This window comes from Choloepus didactylus, chromosome 14, assembly GCF_015220235.1.
Source record: "Choloepus didactylus isolate mChoDid1 chromosome 14, mChoDid1.pri, whole genome shotgun sequence".
Taxonomy (NCBI): domain Eukaryota; kingdom Metazoa; phylum Chordata; class Mammalia; order Pilosa; family Megalonychidae; genus Choloepus; species Choloepus didactylus.
In genome coordinates, this window is record NC_051320.1 from 46,400,945 (window position 1) to 46,423,681 (window position 22,737).

Here is a 22,737-nt window from a genome sequence, read left to right on the forward strand (position 1 = left end):
AAATATCATTGATCATAGGTCACCATAACAGATACAAAAATAAAGAAAAAATTTGAAATACTGCAAGAGTTATCAAAATGTGACACAGAAACATAAAGTGAGAGCACACTGTTGGAAAAAATGGCACCAAAAGATTTCCTTGAGACAGGGTTGCCACAAACCTTTAATTTTTATAAAATGCACTATCTGCAAAGTGCAGTAAAATGAAGCGCAATAAAATGCAGCATGTCTATAATTCAATCCCACCTAAAAAAGAAAACAACTACTTAGATATACAACATTGAAGCCTCTCAAAAATATTATGTGGGGATGGGGCAAGATGGTGGAGTGGTGAGATGTATGTTTTAGTTACTCCTCCAGGGCAGTAGGCAGAAAGCCAGGAACAGCATGGACCGGACACTGCAGAGCAATTTCACTTTGGGCATACTTCATACACCACTCAAACATGTGGAACAGCTGAGATCAACAAAATCTGTAAGTTTTCGCGGCCAGGGGACCCATGCCCCTCCCTGCCAAGCTCAGTCCCATGGGAGGAGGAGCCGTCAGCGCTGGGAATGAGGAGGGAGAACTGCAGTTGTGGCCCTTATTGGAAACTCATTCTACTGATCCAAACTCCAAGCATAGATAGACTGAGACCAGACACCAGAGAATCTGGGAGCAGCCAGCCCGGCAGAGAGGAGATAGGGATAGCACAAATGGCAAGAAAAACCCAAAAATAAAGACGGAGGCTTTTTGGAGTTCTGGTGAACATAGAATGGGGAAGGGCAGAGCTCAGGCAGAGTCAGGCTCATACGCAAATCCAGAAGACGAGTTTCTTTGTCTGAAAAACCGGTTTCTCTGCTTCCTGGATCATTCCTTAACACGCCTCATTCAGCCATCGTTTCAGCAGACTGGGAGCGTCCCTACACAGCCCTGAAGCCCAGAACCGCCCAGGGGGGATGGTGCTCACCTGTGACATAGCACAGTCATCCCTCAGCAGAGGACCTGGGAGTGCACGGCGTGGAAAAGGGACCCACTCACAAGTCTTAGGGGCCATACGCCAATACCAAGGACTTGTGGGTCAGTGGCAGAGACAAACTGTGGCAGGACTGAACTGAAGGATTAGACTATTGCAGCAGCTTTAAATCTCCAGGAACACCAGGGAGATCTGATGGTTAGAGCTGCCCCTGCTCCCTGACTGCCCAGACACATGCCCCATATACAGAGTGGGCAACACCTACTGCACACACAAGCTTGGCACACCATTGGACCCCACAAGACTCACTCCCCCACTCACCACAAAGACAAAGTGGGGAACAACTGGCTTGAGGGGAATAGGTGCCTCGCGGACGCCACCTGCTGGTTAGAGAAAGCATACTCCACGAAGCTGTAGATCTGACAAATTAGAGATAAGGGTTTTAATTGGTCTACAAATCCTAGAAGAAACCTATCAAGTTAAGCAAATGCCAAGAGGCCAAAAACAACAAAAAATTTTTAAAGCATATGAGAAAACCAGACGATACAGATAACCCAAGCCCAAGCACCCAAATCAAAAAGTCAGAGGAGACACAGTACTTGGGACAATTAATCAAAGAACTAAATATGAACAAAAAGACCATGGCACAGGATACAAAGGACATGAAGAAGAGCATGGCACAGGATATAAAAGACATAAAGAAGACCCTAGAAGAAAATAAAGAAGAAATTGCAAGAGTAAATAAAAAAAAACAGACAATCTTATGGAAATTAAAGAAACTTGACCAAATTAAAAAGATTCTGGACACTCATAGTACAAGACTAGAGGAAGCTGAACAACAAATCAGTGACCTGGAAGATGACAGACAGGAAAATGAAAGAACAAAAGGAAGAAAGGGGAAAAATTTTTTTTAAATCGAAATGGACCTCAGGGATATGACAGATGATATAAAACGTCCAAATATAAGATTCATTGGTGTTCCAGAAGGGGAGGAGAATGGTAAAGGTCTGGGAAGAGTATTCAAAGAAATTGCTGGGGAAAACTTCCCAAATCTTCTAAACACCATAAATACCCAATCATAAATGCTCAGTGAACTCCAAATAGAATAAATACAAATAAACCCACACCGAGACATATTCTGATCACACTGTCAAATACTGAGGAGAAGGAGCAAGTTCTGAAAGCAGCAAGAGAAAAGCAATTCACCACATACAAAGGAAACAGCATAAGACTAAGTAGTGACTACTCAGCTCCCACTATGGAGGTGAGAAGGCAGTGGCATGATATATTTAAAATTCTGAGAGAGAAAAATTGCCAACCAAGAATACTTTATCCAGCAAAGCTCTCCTTCAAATTTGAGGGGGAGCTTAAATTTTTCACAGACAAACAAATGCTGAGAGAATTTGCTAACAAGAGACCTGCCCTACTTGAGATACTAAAGGGAGCCCTACCGACAGAGAAACAAAGAAAGGAGAGAGAGAGATATGGAGAAAGGTTCAGTACTAAAGACATACAGTATGGGTATGCTAAAGGACAGTAAGACAGAGAGGGAAAAAATATATCTGACAGACATAAACCAAAGGATAAGATGGATGATTCAAGAAATGCCTTCACAGTAATAATGTTGAATGTAAATGGATTAAACTCCCCAATCAAAAGATATAGATTGACAGAATGGATCAAAAACAATGAACCATCAATATGTTGCATACTAGAGACTCATCTTAGACACAGGGACACAAAGAAACTGAAAGTGAAAGGATGGAAAAAAATATTTCATGCAAACTACAGCCAAAAGAAAGCAGGAGTAGCAATATTAATCTCAGATAAAATAGACTTTAAATGCAAGGATATTATGAGAGACAAAGAAGGCCACTACATACTAATAAAAGGGGCAATTCAACAGGAAGAAATAACAATAATAAATGTTTATGCACCCAATCATGGTGCCAAAAAATACATGAGACAAACACTGGCAAAACTAAAGTAAGCAATGATGTTTCCACAATAATTGTGGGAGACTTCAACACATCACTTTCTCTTATAGATAGATCAACCAGACAGAAGACGAATAAGGAAATGGAAAACCTAAACAATCTGATAAATGAATTGGATTCAACAGACATATATAGAACATTGCATCCCAAATCACCAGGATACACATTCTTCTCTAATGCTCACAGAACTTTCTCCAGAATAGATCATATGCTGTGACATAAAACAAGCCTCAAAAAATTTAAAAAAATTGAAATTATTCAAAGCACATTCTCTGACCACAATGGAATACAATTAGAAGTCAATAACCATCAAAGACTTGGAAAATTCACAAATACCTGGAGGTTAAACAACACGCTCCTAAATAATCAGTGGGTTAAAGAAGAAATAGCAAGAGAAATTACTAAATATATAGAGACGAATGAAAATGAGAACACAACAAACCAAAACCTATGGGATGCAGCAAAAGCAGTACTGAGGGGGAAATTTATAGCACAGAACGCATATATTAAAAAAGAAGAGCAAGCCAAAACCAAAGAACTAATGGATCAGCTGAAGAAGCTAGAAAATGAACAGCAAATCAATCTTAAACCAAATAGAAGAAAAGAAATAACAAGGATTAAAGTAGAAATAAATGACATAGAGAACTAAAAAACAATAGAGAGGGTAAATAACATCAAAAGTTGGTTCTCTGAGAAGTTCAACAAGATTGACAAGCCCCTAGCTAGACTGACAAAACCAAAAAGAGAGAAGACCCATATAAACAAAATAACAAATGAGAAAGGTGACATTACTGCGGATCCCAAAGAAATTAAAAAAATTGTAAGAGGATACTATGAACAACTGTATGCCAAAAACCGGATAATGTAGAGGAAATGGACAATTTCCTGGAAACATATGAACAACCAAGACTGACCAGAGAAGAAACAGAAGACCTCAACCAACCAATCACAAGCAAAGAGATCCAATCAGTCATCAAAAAGCTTCCCACAAATAAATGCCCAGGGCCAGATGGCTTCACAGGGTATTCTACCAAACTTTCAAAAAAGAACTAAAACCAATCTTACTTAAACTCTTTCAAAGCATCAAAGAAAATGGAACACTACCTAACTCATTTTATGAAGCTAACATCAATCTAATACCAAAACAGGCAAACATGCTACAAAAAAGGAAAACTACAGGCCTATCTCCCTAATGAATATAGATGCAAAAACTCTCAACAAAATACTTGCAAATCAAATCCAAAGACACATTAAAAAAATCATACACCATGACCAAGTAGAATTCATTCCAGGCATGCAAGGATGCTTCAACATAAGAAAATCAATCAATGCATTACAACACATTAACAAATCAAAAGAGAAAAATCAAATGATCATCTCAATAGATGCTGAAAAAGCATCTGACAAAACCCAACATCCGTTTTTGATAAAAACACTTCAAAAGGCAGGAATTGAAGGAAACTTCCTCAATATGATAAAGAGCATATATGAAAAACCCACACCCAGCATAGTACTCAATGCTCAGAGACTGAAAGCCTTCCCTCTAAGATCAGGAACAAGACAAGGATGCACGCTGTGACCACTGTTATTCAACATTGTGCTGGAAGTGCTAGCCAGGGCAATCTGGCAAGAAAAAGAAATAAAAGGCATCCAAACTGGAAAGGAAGAAGTAAAACTGTCATTGTTTGCAGATGATATGATCTTATATCTGGAAAACCCTGAGTAATCGACACTATAGCTACTAGAGCTCATAAACAAATTTAGCAAAGTAGCGGGATACAAGATTAATGCACATAAGTCAGCAATGTTTCTATATGCCAGAAATGAACAAATTGAAGAGACACTCAAGAAAGAGATACCATTTTCAATAGCAACTAAAAAAATCAAGTACCTAGGAATAAACTTAACCAAAGATGTAAAAGACCTATACAAAGAAAACTACATAACTCTACTAAAAGAAACAGAAGGGGACCTTAAAAGATATTCCATGTTCATGGATAGGAAGGCTAAATGTCATTAAGATGTCAATTTTACCCAAACTCATCTATAGATTCAATGCAATCTCAATCAAAATTCCAACAACCTACTTTGCAGACTTGGAAAAGCTAGTTATCAAATTTATTTGGAAAGGGAAGATGCCTCGAATTGCTAAAGACACTCTAAAAAAGAAAAATGAAGTGGGAGGACTTACACTCCCTGACTTTGAAGCTTATTATAAACCCACAGTTGTCAAAACAGCATGGTACTGGCACAAAGATAGACATATTGATCAATGGAATCGAATTGAGAATTCAGAGATAGACCCCCAGATCTATGGCCAACTGATCTTTGATAAGGCCCCTAAAGCCACTGAACTGGGACATAACAGTCTTCAACAAATGGGGCTGGGAGAGTTGGATATCCATATCCAAAAAAATGAAAGAGGACCCCTACCTCACACCCTACACAAAAATTAACTCAAAGTGGATCAAAGATCTCAATATAAAAGACAGTACCATAAAATCCTAGAAGATAATGTAGGGAAACATCTTCAAGACCTTGTATTAAGTGGTCATTTCCTAGAATTTACACCCAAAGCACAAGAAACAAAAGAAAAAATAGATAAATGGGAACTCCTCAACTTAGAAGTTTCTGTACCTCAAAGGAATTTGTCAAAAAGGTAAAGAGGCAGCCAACTCAATGGGAAAAAATTTTTGGAAACCATGCATCTGACAAAAGACTGATATCTTGCATATATAAAGAAATCCTACAACTCAATGACAATAGTACAGACAGCCCAATTATAAAATGGGCAAAAGATATGAAAAGACAGTTCTCTGAAGAGGAAATACAAAAGGCCAAGAAACACAAGAAAAAATGTTCAGCTTCACTAGCTATTAGAGAGATGCAAATTAAGACCATTTCACACCAATTAGAATGGCTTCCATTAAACAAACAGGAAACTACAAATGCTGGAGAGGATGTGGAGAAATTGGAACTCTTATTCATTGTTGGTGAGACTGTATAATGGTTCATCCACTCTAGAAGTCAGTCTGGCAGTTCCTTAGAAAACTAGATATAGAGTTACCCTTTGATCCAGCAATTCCACTTCTCAGTATATACCCGGAAGATCTGAAAGCAGTGACATGAACAGATATCTGCATGCCAATGTTCATAGCAGCATTATTCACAATTGCCAAGAGATGGAAACAACCCAAATGTCCTTCAACGGATGAGTGGATAAATAAAATGTGGCATATATACACGATGGAATATTACGCGGCTGTAAGAAGGAACGATGTCGTGAAACATAAGACAACATGGATGAACCTTGAAGACATAATGCCGAGCGAAATAAGCCAGGCACAAAAAGAGAAATATTATATGCTACCACTAATGTGAACATTGAAAAATGTAAAACAACTGGTTTATAATGTAGAATGTAGGGGAACTAGTGATAGAAAGCAATTAAGGAAGGGGGAACTATAATCCAATAAGAACAGATAAGCTATTGTGGGTAAATTTAACGTTCTGGGAATGCCCAGGAATGACTATGGTCTGTTAATTTCTTATGGGTATAGTAGGAACAAGTTCACAGAAATGTTGCTTTATTAGGTTACTTTCTTGGGGTAGAGTAGGAACATGTTAGAAGTAAAGTAGTTATCTTAGTTGTCTTTTTCTTACTCCCTTGTTACGGTGTGTTTGAAATGTTTTTTTATTGTATGTTTTTTTAAATTTTTTTATTTTTTTATTTTTTATATAGTTGATTTAAAAAAAAAGTTAATTAAAAAAAAAAATGAAAAAAATATGCAGAGCTGCCTTGAGGAACTGGTAGAGAATGCAGGGGTATTGGGCTTCCGTACCTCGATGGTTTCTGATGTGCTCACAGACATGGGGACTGGTGGTTTGATGAGTTGAGCTCCCTACCACAGGACTTGCCCTGGAGAAGACTGTTGCTACAAAGGAGAGACGAGGCCTTCCTATAAGTGTGCCTAAGAGTCACCCCCTGAATGTCTCTTTGTTGCTCAAATGTGGCCCTCTCTGTCTAGCTAAGCCAACTTGGCAGGTGAAATCACTGCCCTCCCCCCTACGTGGGATCACACTCCCTGGCAATGTGAAATATGACTCCTGGGGAGGAATCTAGACCTGGCATCATCAGATGGAGAACATCTTCTTGACCAAAAGGGGGATGTGAAAGGAAATGAAATAAGCTTCAGTGGCAGAGAGTTTCCGAAAGGAGCCGAGAGGTCACTCTGGTGGGCACTCTTACACATAATATAAACCCTTTTTAGGTTCTAGTGAATTGGAGTAGCTAGCAGTAAATACCTGAAACTATCAAACTACGACCCAGAACGCATCAATCTTGAAGACGACTGTATAAAAATGTAGCTTATGATGGGTGACAATGTGATTGGGAAAGCCAAATGGACCACACTCCCCTTTGTCTAGTTTATGGATGGATGAGTAGAAAAACGGGGGAAGGAAAAAAACAAACAAAGGCACCCAGTATTATTTTGTACTTTAATTGCTCTTTTTCACTTTAATTATTATTCTTGTTATTTGGGTGTGTGTGGTAATGAAGGAGTCAGGGATTGATTTTGGTGATGCATGCACAACTGTGTAATAGTACCGTGAACAACAGAAAGTATGCTTTGTTTTATATGACTGCATGGTATGTGAATATATCTCAATAAAATCAATTACGGACTGGCCCCCACCCCCAAAAAAATTATGCTCAGCAAAAGAGCCCAACAATAAAGAATATATACTATACAATTTCATTTATATAAATCCTAGATCAGTCAAAACTTATCTATACTTAAAGGAAGCAATCAGTGGATGCCTGGAATGGGGATAGAGGGTGACAGGGTGGTGGGTGCTGGGGCTGTAAATGACTGCATAGGGTTACAAGGGCATTCTTTGGGAAGACAGAAATGTTCTCTATCTTGCTTGGGGGCTGGGTACATGGGGGTATAACTTTGTCAAAACTCAAAGAACAAATGGGTTCATTTCATTGTATATAAATTATAATTCAATAAAATTGGTTTGGAAAAACAGCAAAGCTAGAGTAAAAATTGTCATTCGTTAGATGTCATGTGCCATCACTGACACAGGTCTGGGTAGCTTTTGCATTATAATCGAAGCAGTCAAAATTTTAAGTTTAGAAGTAAATTTAACCACACAATTTGACTTTTCTCTGTAAAATCTGCATGGTATTTGTGCTGGTTTGGATGTATTATGTCTCCCAAAATGCCATTATCTTTAATGCAGCCTTGTGTGGGCAGGAAATGTATTGGTGTTGATTGGGCTGGAGACCTTTGATTGGATGTTTCTGTGGAGATGTGATCACTCAGCTGTGGGTGAGATCTTTCACTGGATAATTTCCATGGAGGTGTGGCCCCGCCCATTCAGCATGGGCCTTGATTAGTCTACTGGATCACTATATAAGCTCAGACAGGAGCAAGCTTTCTTCAGCCAAGAGGGACACTTTGAAGGATGCACAGGAGCTGTGAGAGGAACTGCAGTTTACAGAGACATTTTGGAGACAGCCTTTGAAAGCAGGCTTTTGTTCCAGAGAAGCTAAGAGAGGACAAACACACCAACAGCAATGGAGAGTGACATTTTGGAGAGAAGCTGAAGCCTAGAGAGGAACGTCCTGGGAGAAAGCCATTTTGAAACCAGAACTTTGGAGCAGATGCCAGCCACATGCCTTCCCAGCTAACAGAGGTTTTCCGGACACCATTGGCCATCCTCCTGTGAAGGTACCCAATTGTTGATGCATCACCTTGGACATTTTATGGGCTTAAGACTGTAACTGTGTAACCAAATAAACCCCCTTTATAAAAGCCAGTCCATTTCTGGTATTGTGCAAAAAGGCAGCATTAGCAAAGTAGAACAGTATTATCCTCCTTTTTTACATATGGAGTTTCTAGAAGAAGGTCAATAGTTCCAAATAGAGTTATGAATATTACTTGCATTAATTAGGGAAATGATAGCTGCTAGAACAAATAAAACACATTTCAATGCTTTATAAAAAAAAACCATTATAAAGGAAGAGTAATTAAGACATCATGGTGTCAACAAAGGGATAGATGAACAATCCGTGGAACAGAATGAAGAACACAGAAACAAACCCAGACACATGAAAACTTATTATATAAGGATGGCATTATAAATCAGTTATGCTTGACAACTGACCCTATATGAAAAAAATCCAATACCATACAAAAAATTAATTTCAAGTAGTGTATAGACCTAAATACAAAAGCAAAACTATAAAACTTTTGGAAACACATGTAGGAAAATAGCCTTTTAATTTAGGGATGGGAAGAACTTTTTAAAAAAGGACAAAAAGTGACACAATAAAGAAAAACATTGATAGTATAACAACATTAAGATTTAAAACTTCTGAATAAACACACCACAACTAAAAAATAAATAAAAAGACTCTCACTGAGAGAAAATATTTGCTGTGCATATAAGAATAATAATTAGAATCTAAAATATGTTTTTAAAGTCACAGAAATTAAGACAAAAAAGACAACCCAAGAAACATGGACAAAGGATATGAAATGGCAATTCACAAAACAGGAAATCCAAATGGCTAAAGTAAACATGAAGAGATGCTCTACCTCACAAGTAACAGAACTGAAAATCTAAAACAATTAAAAGATATGATTTGTCACCCACTGGACAAGAAAAACATAGTTAAAATCTGACAATAACAAGGTAAAGATGTTGAAAAATCAGAGACCTTATGCACTGCCGTTCCATGCATTTTGGAGAGTAATTTGGCAATATCTAACAAAGCTGAAGATAAGAGTACCCTTTAACATGGCAATTCAACCTCAGATTTATATCCCCAAGAACCTCTTGAACACATATAAAAGGAAACATATATAAATGGATGTTCATAGCAGCATCTTTTACAGAACAGAAGCAAATGTCCACCAACAGAAAATGTAGTATATCCACATATATGAATATTTTTCTGTATCAGTGCATAAAGAACTGCTTTATTCATTTTAACAGTTGCCTCGTATTCTATTTATGAATATAGCTATGCTTCTTCAAGCATAATCTAGTTTACCTAGATAAGAAACCTCAAAAATTGATTGTAGTGTTGAATGCACAACTATATGATGAAACAGTGAACAAATGTTGTACACTTTAGATGATTATATGGTATGTGAATATATTTCAATAAAATTACATTAAAAAAAAAAGGAAACCAATACAATGGTTACTTCTGGTAGAGGAAATGGATGAACATGGGACAGAGATTGGAGGGAAACTTTTCAATAATTTGAAATTTATTTTCAATAATTTGAATTTTAAGCTTTGTTACTTTTCAAAAATTAGATTTAAATTTAAAAATAAGCCTTAATATGAAAAAAATGGCAGAAATATGTGAATATACTATTTACATAAAAATTTAAAACAGTTAAAACATTTCTATTTATTGTAGCAAAAGTACAAATACATTCACAGAAACAATAACAAATTGAGGATAGTTATTTCTGGGAAGGGTCAGAATGAAATGCAATGGTGGAGAGACCATATAAGGGATTAAGTATATCTTTAAGGTTTTTCTTTAAAAATTTTTAAAACAAATATGGCAAAATGTTTAGATTTGAAAATGCTGGGTGACAGGTACATATTCTATTCTCTTTAATATATGCTTGAGATAGCTCATAATTTTTTAAAAATACATAAATTACTTAGTCTAGTGTCTGGCACACCCAGCCTTCTAGGGAATGTTAGTATCCTTTGTGGAAATGAATGGATAATTTCTAAGACTTACTCTGCCAACTCCACTTTGTAAGCACTGAGAGTTGCATGGATATTCATTTTGAAAGTTGAAAGGAAATACTGCTCCTAGAAGAGAAAAAAGAAAACAATTTTAAATATCCAATGCTTCAATAAATTATATAACATCACCTATAACTCTTAAGTGTCTAGAATATTCTAGGCACTGTTTTTAAATATTTTCTGATAGTTCATTTATTCAACAAACATTTATTCAGCCCTATTAAGAGTCAACAAATGCATTAGGGGTTGGGTACCTAAACATGAAAATATAGATCAGAGATAAAAGAGCTCATCATCTATTTTAAAAGGCAAACTCATAAATAATGATTATAATACAATTTCATAAATAGTAAATGATATGAGAGGTATAGACTAGATACTAGGGGACAGAACAGCAGGCTTTGGAATATAAAGAAAGCTTCACAAGTGGAAATAATTCAGTCTGTCGAAGAAAAAGCAGAAGATTCCTTCAGGAATTTGAATTAGATTGGGGGATGTGAGGGTTTGATAAAGTCCAAAACTAATGTTGATTTACTAAACTTTTCTGCCTTATAAATCTCCATTCCTCTATCTTGATTTTAAGAGGATTTATAAATGAGAAATCAGGGTTTCCTGCCCATCCCTTTCACCCATTAGCCCTGAAGGAAAACCTGGATCTTCAGAGATGAAGGAAAAGAAGGGTACAGTAAAAGAGCTTATCACAGAATGGAGCTGCTGCCAGACAGCTTTATATCCTTCCCATTAGGATAACATCTAAGCCTTGTTCCCTATGTAACTGCTCCTCCAGTGCACCAAAAGGATATGAGATAAGTATTGCTAAACTATGGTCCAGAGGAGCCATAAATTTCATTTGTCTGTCCCAAGTCACAAGCTTCTTCAGAGTAAACATAACCAAACTGGGGATAATCTTCCTTGAAAGAACCAAGGACAGGAGAATGGAGAACTGAGGAACAAGTGCTACTTCTATCTTTTCTGCTTCATCTTAGCCCCCAATTTTTTTTTCCTTTTTTAAGTAGCCAGTATTATATTTCTTAATTCAGATGAACACACGGACTAAAGAGAATGTTAATAGGATACATACATATCACCAAAGTTAGACCATAGAAGCCATTCTGGCAACAAAGAACAAATAGAATAAAAAGGTTAATATTCCAATTTAGGAGATAAGAACAAACTGTCAAGAATTTGTCCAAAAGAATAGTTTTATGGGCTAAAGAAAAACATTTATTTTTAGAATTTTTTATTTTTCTTTAGATTTCCTGAAGTTAGCATATATATTCCAGTTTCAGCATAGCCCTAACCTCTACCAGAGTAAAACTGTGATATCACAAACACAACAGAATCTGTAAGTGTTCTTTTGTGCTAATCATTTTTTTTTTTTTTTTTTTAATCGCAGTTAGGTGTCTTTCTCCAGCATGGTTCTTCTGCAGTGACAAGGACACAAATTTGTACTGGGCATCACTCTGTACAGAAGCCAGTTAACTATTAAAGTGAAGCGTGAAAAAATAATACACAAATTTATTGTCAGTCATGGGCTATTACCTCCTACCTTTGTTGGTCTCCTAGACTATGGATGGATTGGTAGACCACTATGAAGTCTTTCTTTTGGTAATTCTTTATAAACTCTTCAAATAGAGGAGGTCATTAGTTTTCATTACTTTTTAAAATATCACCACAAATAATTACTGTATGAATTATCTAGCCTTTCAAATACTAATTAGAACAAACAAATTAACATTTAAAGATCTGTACCTAGATCACTCACCAGGGGGTGAAGTCAGATGACGAATAGGTCTTGCTGGTTGAAGCGGTTTACCAATCAATTTTTTGGTTTCCATTATCACAAAGACCTTGAGGTTCCATACTTCAGGAGGGAAAAAATACATTTTTATCTTTTGGAAATGAGAATCAAGATACTTCACACACCTAGAAATAACCACAACACTCATTTGAGAGTAACTATTTTATGTATTAAATTGGAAACACAAACACAAATGAAGCATTTAAAATAACATGCAAGAACCTTAGAACTCTTTTAACAGCATCTGCCATAGCTGGCCATTTCCTCTTTAAAATATTTTCCTCCCTTACCTTCTTTGACTATATTCTTTTGGTTTGTTTCCTATTTCTCTGATTGCCTCTTCTAAATTCCTTAGCTGAGTCCTCTTCTTCTGTTCTCCAATTAAATGTAGGATTCTTCCAAACTTGGAATTATTTAATTCCAATTAATTTTGGATTCTTCCAAATTTGGCTTTGGCCCTCTTAGCTAACCTCATCTATTGTCATGGCTGAAACTACCTATCTGCATGATAAATATGCCCTATTTATACTTCCAGCATCCAGCTCTCTTTTAAATTTCAGTGCTATTTCTACTTGCCTAAAGATATTTCCATTTATATATTATCACAGGCACCTCAAATTCAACATGTAAAAAATCAAATTCATTACTTTTATTCCAAAGGCATCCTTCCTCCCATACTCCTTGAAGTCACCATCAACTCCCTTAGACCTTAGTTAAAGGCACCTTCAATAAAACAGTCTAAATTAGGCTAGGAAGTAGAAAAAGTGAGGAACAGATTATCCTTAGAGTGAGGAGCAGTATCTTTATTCACTCTTGTATACTCTGCTATTAACACAGTATCTGGACTGGATCCAGAATAGGTACAAAACAAACATTTTCTGAATAAATGAATACAGACTCTCTTCTTTCCAAACCAGGATCCCTTGATCAAATGTTCACAATGCCCATTTCTTACTCTCTGCTTTGGCTTAACCAAAGTTCAGTCAGGGTTCTTTTCTCCCCAAAGGTCCCTAAACTTTGGCTTGCCACCAGAGTGGTGTGTATGTGTGTGTGTGTGTGTGTGTGTGTGTGTGTTTTGAGGCCATTTTTCATTGGACATAATTTCAGAGCCTCTGCTTACAAATTAATGAACTAGCCAAAGAAACGTATTCCAGCCTCTGACACCCTTTTTCCCCTTCAAATGCAGGGTTCCAAAAATTTTTCCAGAGCCCTCTAACTCTGGATGTTCAGTTATTAAATTTCTTATTTAATTTATAGAATACATTTTTGTATGTTTAAAAAGCGGTGGGGGAGATGGGGACTAAAATGGGAGCAAAATATCAATTTCCCACTTGTGGGGTTGAGTAATGGTCTTGGATGCCTTCGGTCATAATTTCAGGGTTTTTTTTTTTAACGTTAACTTGGTCACAATTTTACTTCTTTAATGTGAATACAGTATATTCTAGGACAGTGATTTTCAATTTGGGCCCATGTCACTCACCTATGGAGTTTTATTTATATATGGATGTTTAGGTCCTTTTCTTCACTGGCAATAAGATTTTACTCAGCTGCCTAAATCTCATGGTTAAGAATATGTTCTTACTATCACATGCATGTTCTCTTGCTGGCTTGAAGCTTTTTCTTTGTAAATGGGCCACTGCCACTATTGTTGCTAAACTTTTATTAGAATGAGTATTCTCCATTTGGGAAAATCCACTGGCTCTTTCACTGGTAAAGTCACCCAAGAATTCTAACCAGTTCTACCTTTATCCCCCAAATTACACTGTCCTTTCCATCTCCAGTCACCTGGAATGACAGAGAGAGCTCATGGACTATTAAAGTTAAAGCTTGCTAAACTGATTTAAAAAACAAACAAAACACACACACAAAACAAACAAACAAAAACAATCTCCCTTAGCCTAAGGTTTTATCTTAGCCCTGAATGCCCTCTGGTCCTCTCCTGCTGAGTCACACCAACTGTCCCCATGTAAAATTCTCTATTCTTCCTAGGCTTTCAAAGATTATAACCTGGACCATTCAGACATTCTAAAATACTGCAAGGGACTTAGTACTTACATTCACACTTAACAGATTGAGGCTGCTTGTTCCCTGGAGGCAACACCACCAAAAAACTAATCTTGAACCCCCCTGGAAAGCCCCTTACATTGTCTACCTTACCACTAACATTGCTGCCAAACTCGAGCAGGTTCAATCCTGGATTCATGCCTCAGCTGAAAAAGCATAAAAGCTACTTTGAATGGAAGTCTACCTCAATTGGAGACCTTAAGCAGGGAAGTTCTTGAGAGACAGACTCCAGAAGCAAATGGCCCACTTCATAGACAGCTTCTGCAAGAAATCTGGGCCAAGTAGATGAGGTGGTCAGGTCTACCCAAAATGTTCGAGCCAAGACCCCTTGCCTACTTCTGTTCTCACCATTTTTATTGTCCCTCTTTGCTATATCCTCCTTTTTCTCTAGTGCCTCAAGAGTTACCTTTACCATTCACATAATTCTCCCTATTACAATCACAGTCCTCGATTATGAGCTCTACTTTGTTTTATTTTCTGATCACCCTCATCAAATTCCTCCATCTCTGCAAAGAACCCAGAATCTATGGCATTCCTTCACTTAACTCACAGCACAATCTCGTAACTCTACTTTGGATGTGTGGTTATGTACTTCTTTCCTTTGAAAGTCTCCAATTTCCCCCATATTCTTATACCTAGTCTCAGATTTGAGGGTGTCTTTTGTATTATCACTTGGAGACCCTTTTACTTTTTGCTCTAGACTTCAAAAGGAACCTCCTTCAACCTCAATACATTTCAAAAAGGAGACTCATATAAACTATGAAATGCAAATCCATGGTACAATTATTTCCATAACCCTAGACAGTACCTAATGAGATATATTTTATTTATGGCAACCATGCCTACTGGTATCTGCCTGCTGATTGGACTGGATCCTGTTATCTGCCTAATCTTACTAGCCTTTATCAAATCTTTAGCCAGACTGCCTTCTTTTCTCACCTTAACTACTCTATTACCTCTGAAGTAAATTTTCCAGACAATAGACAATCCAAAAGGTCTTCAAAAGCATGTTACAGAACAAACTTAGGCACAAATTGCATCGCCAGAAGGAGACTGTGACCTTCCTTTCTTACCAGTTCTCAAAAAGCCTTAAAACAAGAGGCTAAGAGATTGGGAGAAAACCTAACAGGATCATGTACGGACAACCTTCGTGACTACTGCAGGGGCCACTCAGAAAATGTGATGTAACTCCTTGTTGAATTATGTACTATACCCGAGGAAAAAGACATGTTCATAATCTTCATCTATTCCTGTGAGTGTGAATTTGTTGTAAATGGGACCTTTTGAAATGTTACTTTTATTTAAGGTGTGGCCTATCTGAATAAGTTGGATCTTAACCCTATTACTGGAGGCTTTATCAAGAGAAAGCCACATGGGAGAGTAGGAGCTGGAAGTCAACAGAACCTGGAAGAGAAAGGAGAGGACAATGCCATGTGATGGGAAAGCAAAGAACCTACTGACCCTGGGAAGAGACAAGCTTTCTAACCTCTGAAACTGTAAGCCAATAAATTCAAAAATATTCAGACCACAAACTGAAAAATCGATCTGACTGCCATTGCTATCCTTATTGTACCATCTAAAGATGCTTCGGGCCCAATGTCCTGAAATAATCTTGACTGGCTCCCTCCAAACTTCACATTTGATTTTACTCCCTTAATGAACCTTAATGATTGTTCTTTTTATTAAATTCCGAGGCATCCCTCTTGTTAAGTGCCTGATCTTCACCACCTGCCAACAACTGCCAATCTGAAAACATGCTCAACAGATGATACAGCTAGTCCTTCAAGGCCAATGAGAAACTGATGGCTCAGCACACCCCAGAAAACTATTTGGACCATCTTTCACCTCATAATGATTCACATTTCATTCCTAATGGTGTTAACACATTTCATTCCTAATGGTGTTAAAGGACAGATTTTGTCTATCTTAAATAACAAGGTAGACTAAGTATTCACAACCGCCCATCTATTACCCTCTGCTTTGGTATAACTGAACTTTAGCAGGCTTCGCTCCTCCCACAGGTCCCTAAACTTCGGCTTGCATGGAAGTTTAAACAAGCACTAAAGCACTAAGGTGCAGAACATCTCCTCAGATTCTGAGAATCAGCTGTCCACAGAAAAAAACATTTCTTACAAAGTACCTTGATTTTGCCATCTGCTCAATCCCACTTCACACCCTCTCCCCTGACCTCATGCCCTGTACTCCAACAAAGTTCCTGCTGGCCCTTCAGAGATAATAGAGTAGTTAACATGAAAAAAGAAGGCAGTCTGGTTAAAGATTTTATAAAGGCTAGTAAGATTAGGTAGATAATTATAACTCCCTATATAAGAAAGTTTATTTTTTATTTTTTATTTTGAGACGCTTGCAGATTTCTGAGGTCAGAGTATTCCCTCTACTGCAATAGTCTTTTTGAACAGTCTTTCCTTATCTAATTTGGAATTTGTTTTTATTTGACATCCTCTACAAACACTTCTGCTTTAAAAACTTCAGTTCTGCATCACCTCCAGCATTATTAATAACAGAAACAGAAGCCAACATCCATATGTTGTGCATAGCAAACCATTTACCATTGTTATATTATTCAATTTTCAAAAAAACTCTATAAATTAGGTACTATTAATAGTTAGAGCTCAGGTTAGCCTAGGTTGCTATCAGGGCTTCATTACCTAGCTATACAACTGTATAAATAACAAAAGACTCTAGCTCATGATTTGACCTGAAAACTAAATAAAATAAGCTGTATTAAGCACTTAGCACAAAGCCTAGTACACATGGTGAGTTTTCAATAAATGTTAGCTATTATTTTTATCTCTGTTTTACAAATGAGACATAGAGAATTTAGGTAACTTGCCCAAGGTCATGACCCTAGAAAGTGATTGGTATACTGATGCCCAGGCCTCTGGTCTACCATTCTATAATCTAACTAACCCCAACCCACTGTTCACCCCCACACATGCAGGACTGTCCAAGTTCTGGTTAAGTACCTTTCTATGCATTTACAAACCACCCCTGTATTCTATCCTCCCCCAACATGGTACTTATCTCCCTACCTGCAATTAACTATTACCTGTCTTTTCTATTAACCAGACTATTAAATTACAGCTCTATCACTCGAGTATATACCTAGGGTCTGGCATAGCATCTAGTATACAGTAGTTTTTCAATAAATGAATTAAGAAATGTCATTTTGTTTCACCATATATCTGGTACATCCAGGTACTCTGGAGTTCTCTCATTCTCCTTGCTACTCCTCTCCCAAATTGCTATTCATCCTTCAAAACAAAGAACAAGCCCCTTCTATTTTCCTGGAAAATCTCCTCATGTCTCAACAAATAAAGTTAAATGACATAGTTTACATAAAGTTCTCTAGCTCCTGACAAATCGTTGATAGTAAAACAAAAAAATTCTGCTTTTCTCACCATCCTCCTCCACTGGCACCTACTGTACTTTCTAAAATGTATCACAGTAAATGTATTACGTGCATATTTGATTAGACTATTAAGTTAAAGCTAAAAAAATAGAACTTATTTTATTTATCTTTGTACCCTCAAACTTACAACACAATTAGTTTTACTAAATATACTCTAAAATTTTAAATACTAAAGCATATAGCTAAAATATTCTGAAGCCTGCATGGGACGTAAACTACAAATTTTGATGCCTATCAAGACAAAGCCAAAAGTAAAACCATGCAACTTTGCACCTACTCATCCAGAAATAATTGTAAACATATGGCTTTAAATCACAAATCTAAGTGATTGTTTCTCCAACTATGTTAACCAGTAGCCTTGATTCTTGAAGATGCTTGTATAACTATGTAGCTTACATGGTGTGACTGTGTGATTGTGAAAACCTTGTGGCTCACAGTCCCTTTACCCAGTGTATGGACAGATGAGTAGAAAAATGGGAACAAAAATTTAATGAATCATAGGCGGGATGGGATGTTTTGGGTGTTCTTCTTTACTTGCATTTTAATTCTTATTCTTAATTTTTTTGGAGTAATGAAAATGTTCAGAAATTGATTTTGGTGATGAATGCACAACTATATGATGGTACTATAAACAATTAAGTGTACACAGTGGATGATTGTAGGGTATGTGAATATATCTCAATAAAACTGAATTGAAAAAAAAAGTTCATCAGAAGCCTAAAAAAAAAAAAAAAAGTAGGGTTAATATCTCCCTACAAGGCCCAAGGAAATGCTTTAGTCTATTTAAATGTTTTTGGACATACATAGTTCAAATGTTAAAATCATAAACTTATAAACAACAAAGTTAGCAACAATAATTAAGCACATAATTACTTTTTTTCTGAAATTTAGCGATAAGTCAGGCAGTACTACAGATTAACACCTACCTAGCTTTGTAATATGTCTGTTAACTAGTATGTTAGCAAGGCTATCAGTCACCTTCTAAACAAAACTAATGTCATCTGTACTTGCTGACAATATAACTTTGATGTAGCAGGAAGCAAAAAAAAAAAAAAAAGTGAGAAACACAATTAGCAAAAAAAAAAAAAAAATTCAAACAAGTATTCATTGAATATTTTCTTTAATTCAAGGACCCAAAAGCAATCTAATACATATTGCTTTGTTCAAATGTGTTTATCCTAGCCATTTAAATTAAGTTTCTAATATAACTTTCCATTCTGTTTCCCACATGAATCTAGTGAATCAAAATAATAATAGAGTACGTTGGCACACACTTCTTTATTTTCCATTACTCAGCTGAAACTGAGTTGGTAGGTTGTAATGTCTTCCAGTTGCTGAGCAAAGCAAATTCAAAGTATTCATAGCATGGATTTTCAGTAGTTGCAGAGTTACAGAACTCTGTTACATGATTTTGCAACACAAGTAAACAAACAAAAAATAAAATCTTTTTTAGTGCCACCTCCCCTTTCAATTCATAGTAGAAAAAACACAAGCAAATCCCCAATACATAAATCCACATCAGTAAAAGTGATTAGAAAATATGGGGTCATAACAGTACTCTGGTTCAATGTTTTTTAACAATGTAGATATGCCTGCATAAAGAAGCTGACATAGGGAACATATACTACCATCATGACTTAAATAATGTTGTTAATGGAAAAGGCAAGTATCCATGAGAAGTGATCATTATTATAAAACTGATCCGCAGGATCATAACCTAGGCAGGTTTCCACAAACCAAACCTTAGTTTAAGCTAAAAAAATAATAAAGACAGCTAAACTACAAAATCAGTATGCAAAATAACTTCAAACCAAAATGAATTTTAATGCCTACTTACATCCACTGAATGTAGGGGTCAAAAAGTTTTCCTTGAATCTGATGTTACCAACAGTAGGCATTTATGATGTCAAACAGTTACAAAGGATGACAGTTACAAAGGACGACAGTTACAAAGGAAACAGAATCCTACCTGCAACATAGGATAGCAATGTGGACCTACCATAAAACAGTGTTTTAAAATGTAGTACTGTGGTGTCAACTTTTTTTAAAGAAAATCTTGATCCACTGTTGCAAAATATCTGTTCTAGTAACACATACTGAGAAATGGTTGCTGAATAAAGTTTGGTTTTTATCCCAAATTCATACATATTTAACAAACCATCTTTGAAAAGGCCAAGAGGTGTGAATAGAGTATTGGCCTGGAAATCCGGAAACTTAAGTTTGTTACAATTCTACATCTAGCAATACTAACTATATTTCAGGTTCCTTTTCTGCTAAAAAAAATAAAAATTGAACTAAAGATGTATCCTAAGAACCACCAATTCTGAAATTACAAATTAGCCTTGAATTTCCTAAAATATAGTACAATAAATACTATTCCTAAGATATAGTACGATAGTACAATTAGATAATAAGCACATGTACAGATCAATTTGGGCATAATCTTATTACCCAATATGTACTGTCCTTTTTTTAATATTAAAAACTGTTTTTAAGGTTTTTTTCACATGCCAAATGCTTTACATATAATCTTGAGCCATACAGAAACCGCTGAAAACAATTATTAGTTCCATTTTAAGATGAGAAAACTGAAGTTCTGAAAGTCTGCATAGTCAATTAGTCCTAGAAATGAGGACTTAACTACAAAGTTCATGCTCTTGTGTCTAAATTTGCCTTTTTTGTTAAGTAAAAGAAAGGCATCTGACTGCCCATTACTCCACTTCTATCCATTAACCATGGCAGCTGGAAATGCCTGCCAGATTGGCATACATGTATGGATAAAGAAATTAACTATGAAAAGGCAAAAGCTGTTACTGAATAAAATGGGATGAGCTAATTATTCTCATTCCTTAGTTTACGATTTTTCTTAGAATACTAAATAAATTATAGTATTACTATTTTTTCCTCATTTGTGAACATGGTACACTGTCTTACTAATCATGGATCACAACCTAACAAACATAGTTATGAACTGTTCATAGAAGCTGGGTGCTGTACTTAAAATCTCCAACTTAAATTAGACTTCTTCAGAAAGTGCTGTTGGGTCTGCCGCAATTAAGAAATAAGATCACATGAAATGAAAGAAAAAAGCTGAAAGAGGAAATTAAAAGACCATACTTTCGCCCATCTTGCCTATATTTCCCACTGATAACCAGGAAAGATTTAATTTTGGTCAACGTCCAACTTCAAAATACTACTTTTGTAACATTAGGATTCCTCGAAACTAAATGCAGTTAGTTTATAAGTAAACAGCACATACTGATAAACTGATAGATTAAAGGTAACATAAAAGAGGTATAGAAATACACCAATTATAACTTGGGTGATGGACATTTAACATTTGACAAAACTGGTTGCACTATTCAGGAAAAAATAAAACCAAAATAAACCAAAAAGTTATAAGTCGAGAGAGTCCCATCATGTTTTTCATCTCATGCCTTCTCTTTACAATTGACCCAAAAATGCGTGGGGGGGGGGTGCGGGGCGGGGGACTCTATTGAAACATTTTTCAATACAAAAGCAATTTAGTATTTAGATGGAATAAAACTACCCAGGTACCTGGCGTTTGTGGGTTACTGTAACCAACATGAATGCCCTTTCCTGTAGCATTGCCTAAATTTCTGAAATGAAAAACTTTTGCCATAAATTGGCAAGGAGGCTGCCACGCCATGGGGTCTCCGAGAAAGTCTTCAAGCCATTCGATCATCTACCACCAGGTCTTGGGACACAGAGGGCGCTGTGTAAATATTTACTTACTCCTGAGAGGACTGCGTGTGTGAATGTGTGTTAAATTCCCTCAGCTGTTTAAATCTCCCTCAGCCACCTGCCCCTCCGCCAGGTTTTCTCACATCAGCCACAGCTCTTTCCTTCCTCCTCATCCGATATGCTCATCCCCATCCCACTCTATAACCCTCCTTGGGGACCTAGTGGTCCCGACCGACCCCAGAGTTTCTCTCCGTCGCCTCAACTTTCCCGGTGGCTGGGCCCCGAGACGACGCCCCACACGTCTTCTCACACCCCGAGCCCCGACTTTTGCCTCCCAGACTCGCTCATCCTCCGCGGCCACCTACCGCCTCAAGATCCAGGAGGATTTCGGGGCAGCAGCGTCGCCGCGCTCAGCCCAGACGCGGCGATCGAGCGCCCCGCTGCCCGTCGAGGAACGACTCCCGCCGCGCGTCCGCTCGCGCCTGGGGGATGCGGCTGCGGGAGCGGCGGCGAGAGGGCACGGGCGGGGGCGGGGCCGGCGGCGGCCCCAAAGGGCGCGGGGCGGGGCTTCGGGCGCTTGGCCCCGAGGACGGGCGCGGGCCCGCCGAGCCACAACCGTTATGTCGGGGGCGCGCGCTTCTCCGGCGGTACTCTGCGCGCCGGGCGGTCGCTGCTCCTCTCGTAGCGTTCGGGCGTGCGGAGGAAGCCGCGAGGGACCTCTTCGTGGTGCTGGCAGGCTCCCCTTGGACGGGGCGCGCCTGCATGAACAGCCTTCGGGACCCTGGCCTGCGGCCCTGCTTGTCAGAGCAGCCTGCCCGGCCACGACGGGGCTGGCCGGTTTCCTCCTGATGAGTCTGGTGCGTGCTACAATTAGGGTTGTCATGGAGTAACCTGAGAAATGGTTTACATCACACAGAATACATTCTGTCGCACGGATTGCCGTCCTAGATGGAGGCAAGACAAGCTAAAATCAAAACCTTCCTCAGCTGAAAGG

The 22,737-nt window shown here is 37.7% G+C and overlaps 1 protein-coding gene across 1 annotated transcript in view; it reads right to left on the minus strand.

Annotated features, from left to right (window-relative positions):
• Positions 1–22,235, minus strand: part of C14H8orf88 (chromosome 14 C8orf88 homolog) — a 108,454-nt gene extending 86,219 nt beyond the window's left edge. Inside the window, exons 1-3 of the mRNA XM_037802732.1 lie at positions 22,109–22,235; positions 12,509–12,607; positions 10,736–10,809 (exon numbers count right to left, since the gene is read on the minus strand). Coding sequence (XP_037658660.1) covers positions 10,736–10,809; positions 12,509–12,581 — 147 coding nt within the window. The 5' untranslated portion in view covers positions 12,582–12,607; positions 22,109–22,235. The remainder of the gene's footprint in view (positions 1–10,735; positions 10,810–12,508; positions 12,608–22,108) is intronic.
• Between the last annotated feature and the right edge of the window lie 502 nt (positions 22,236–22,737).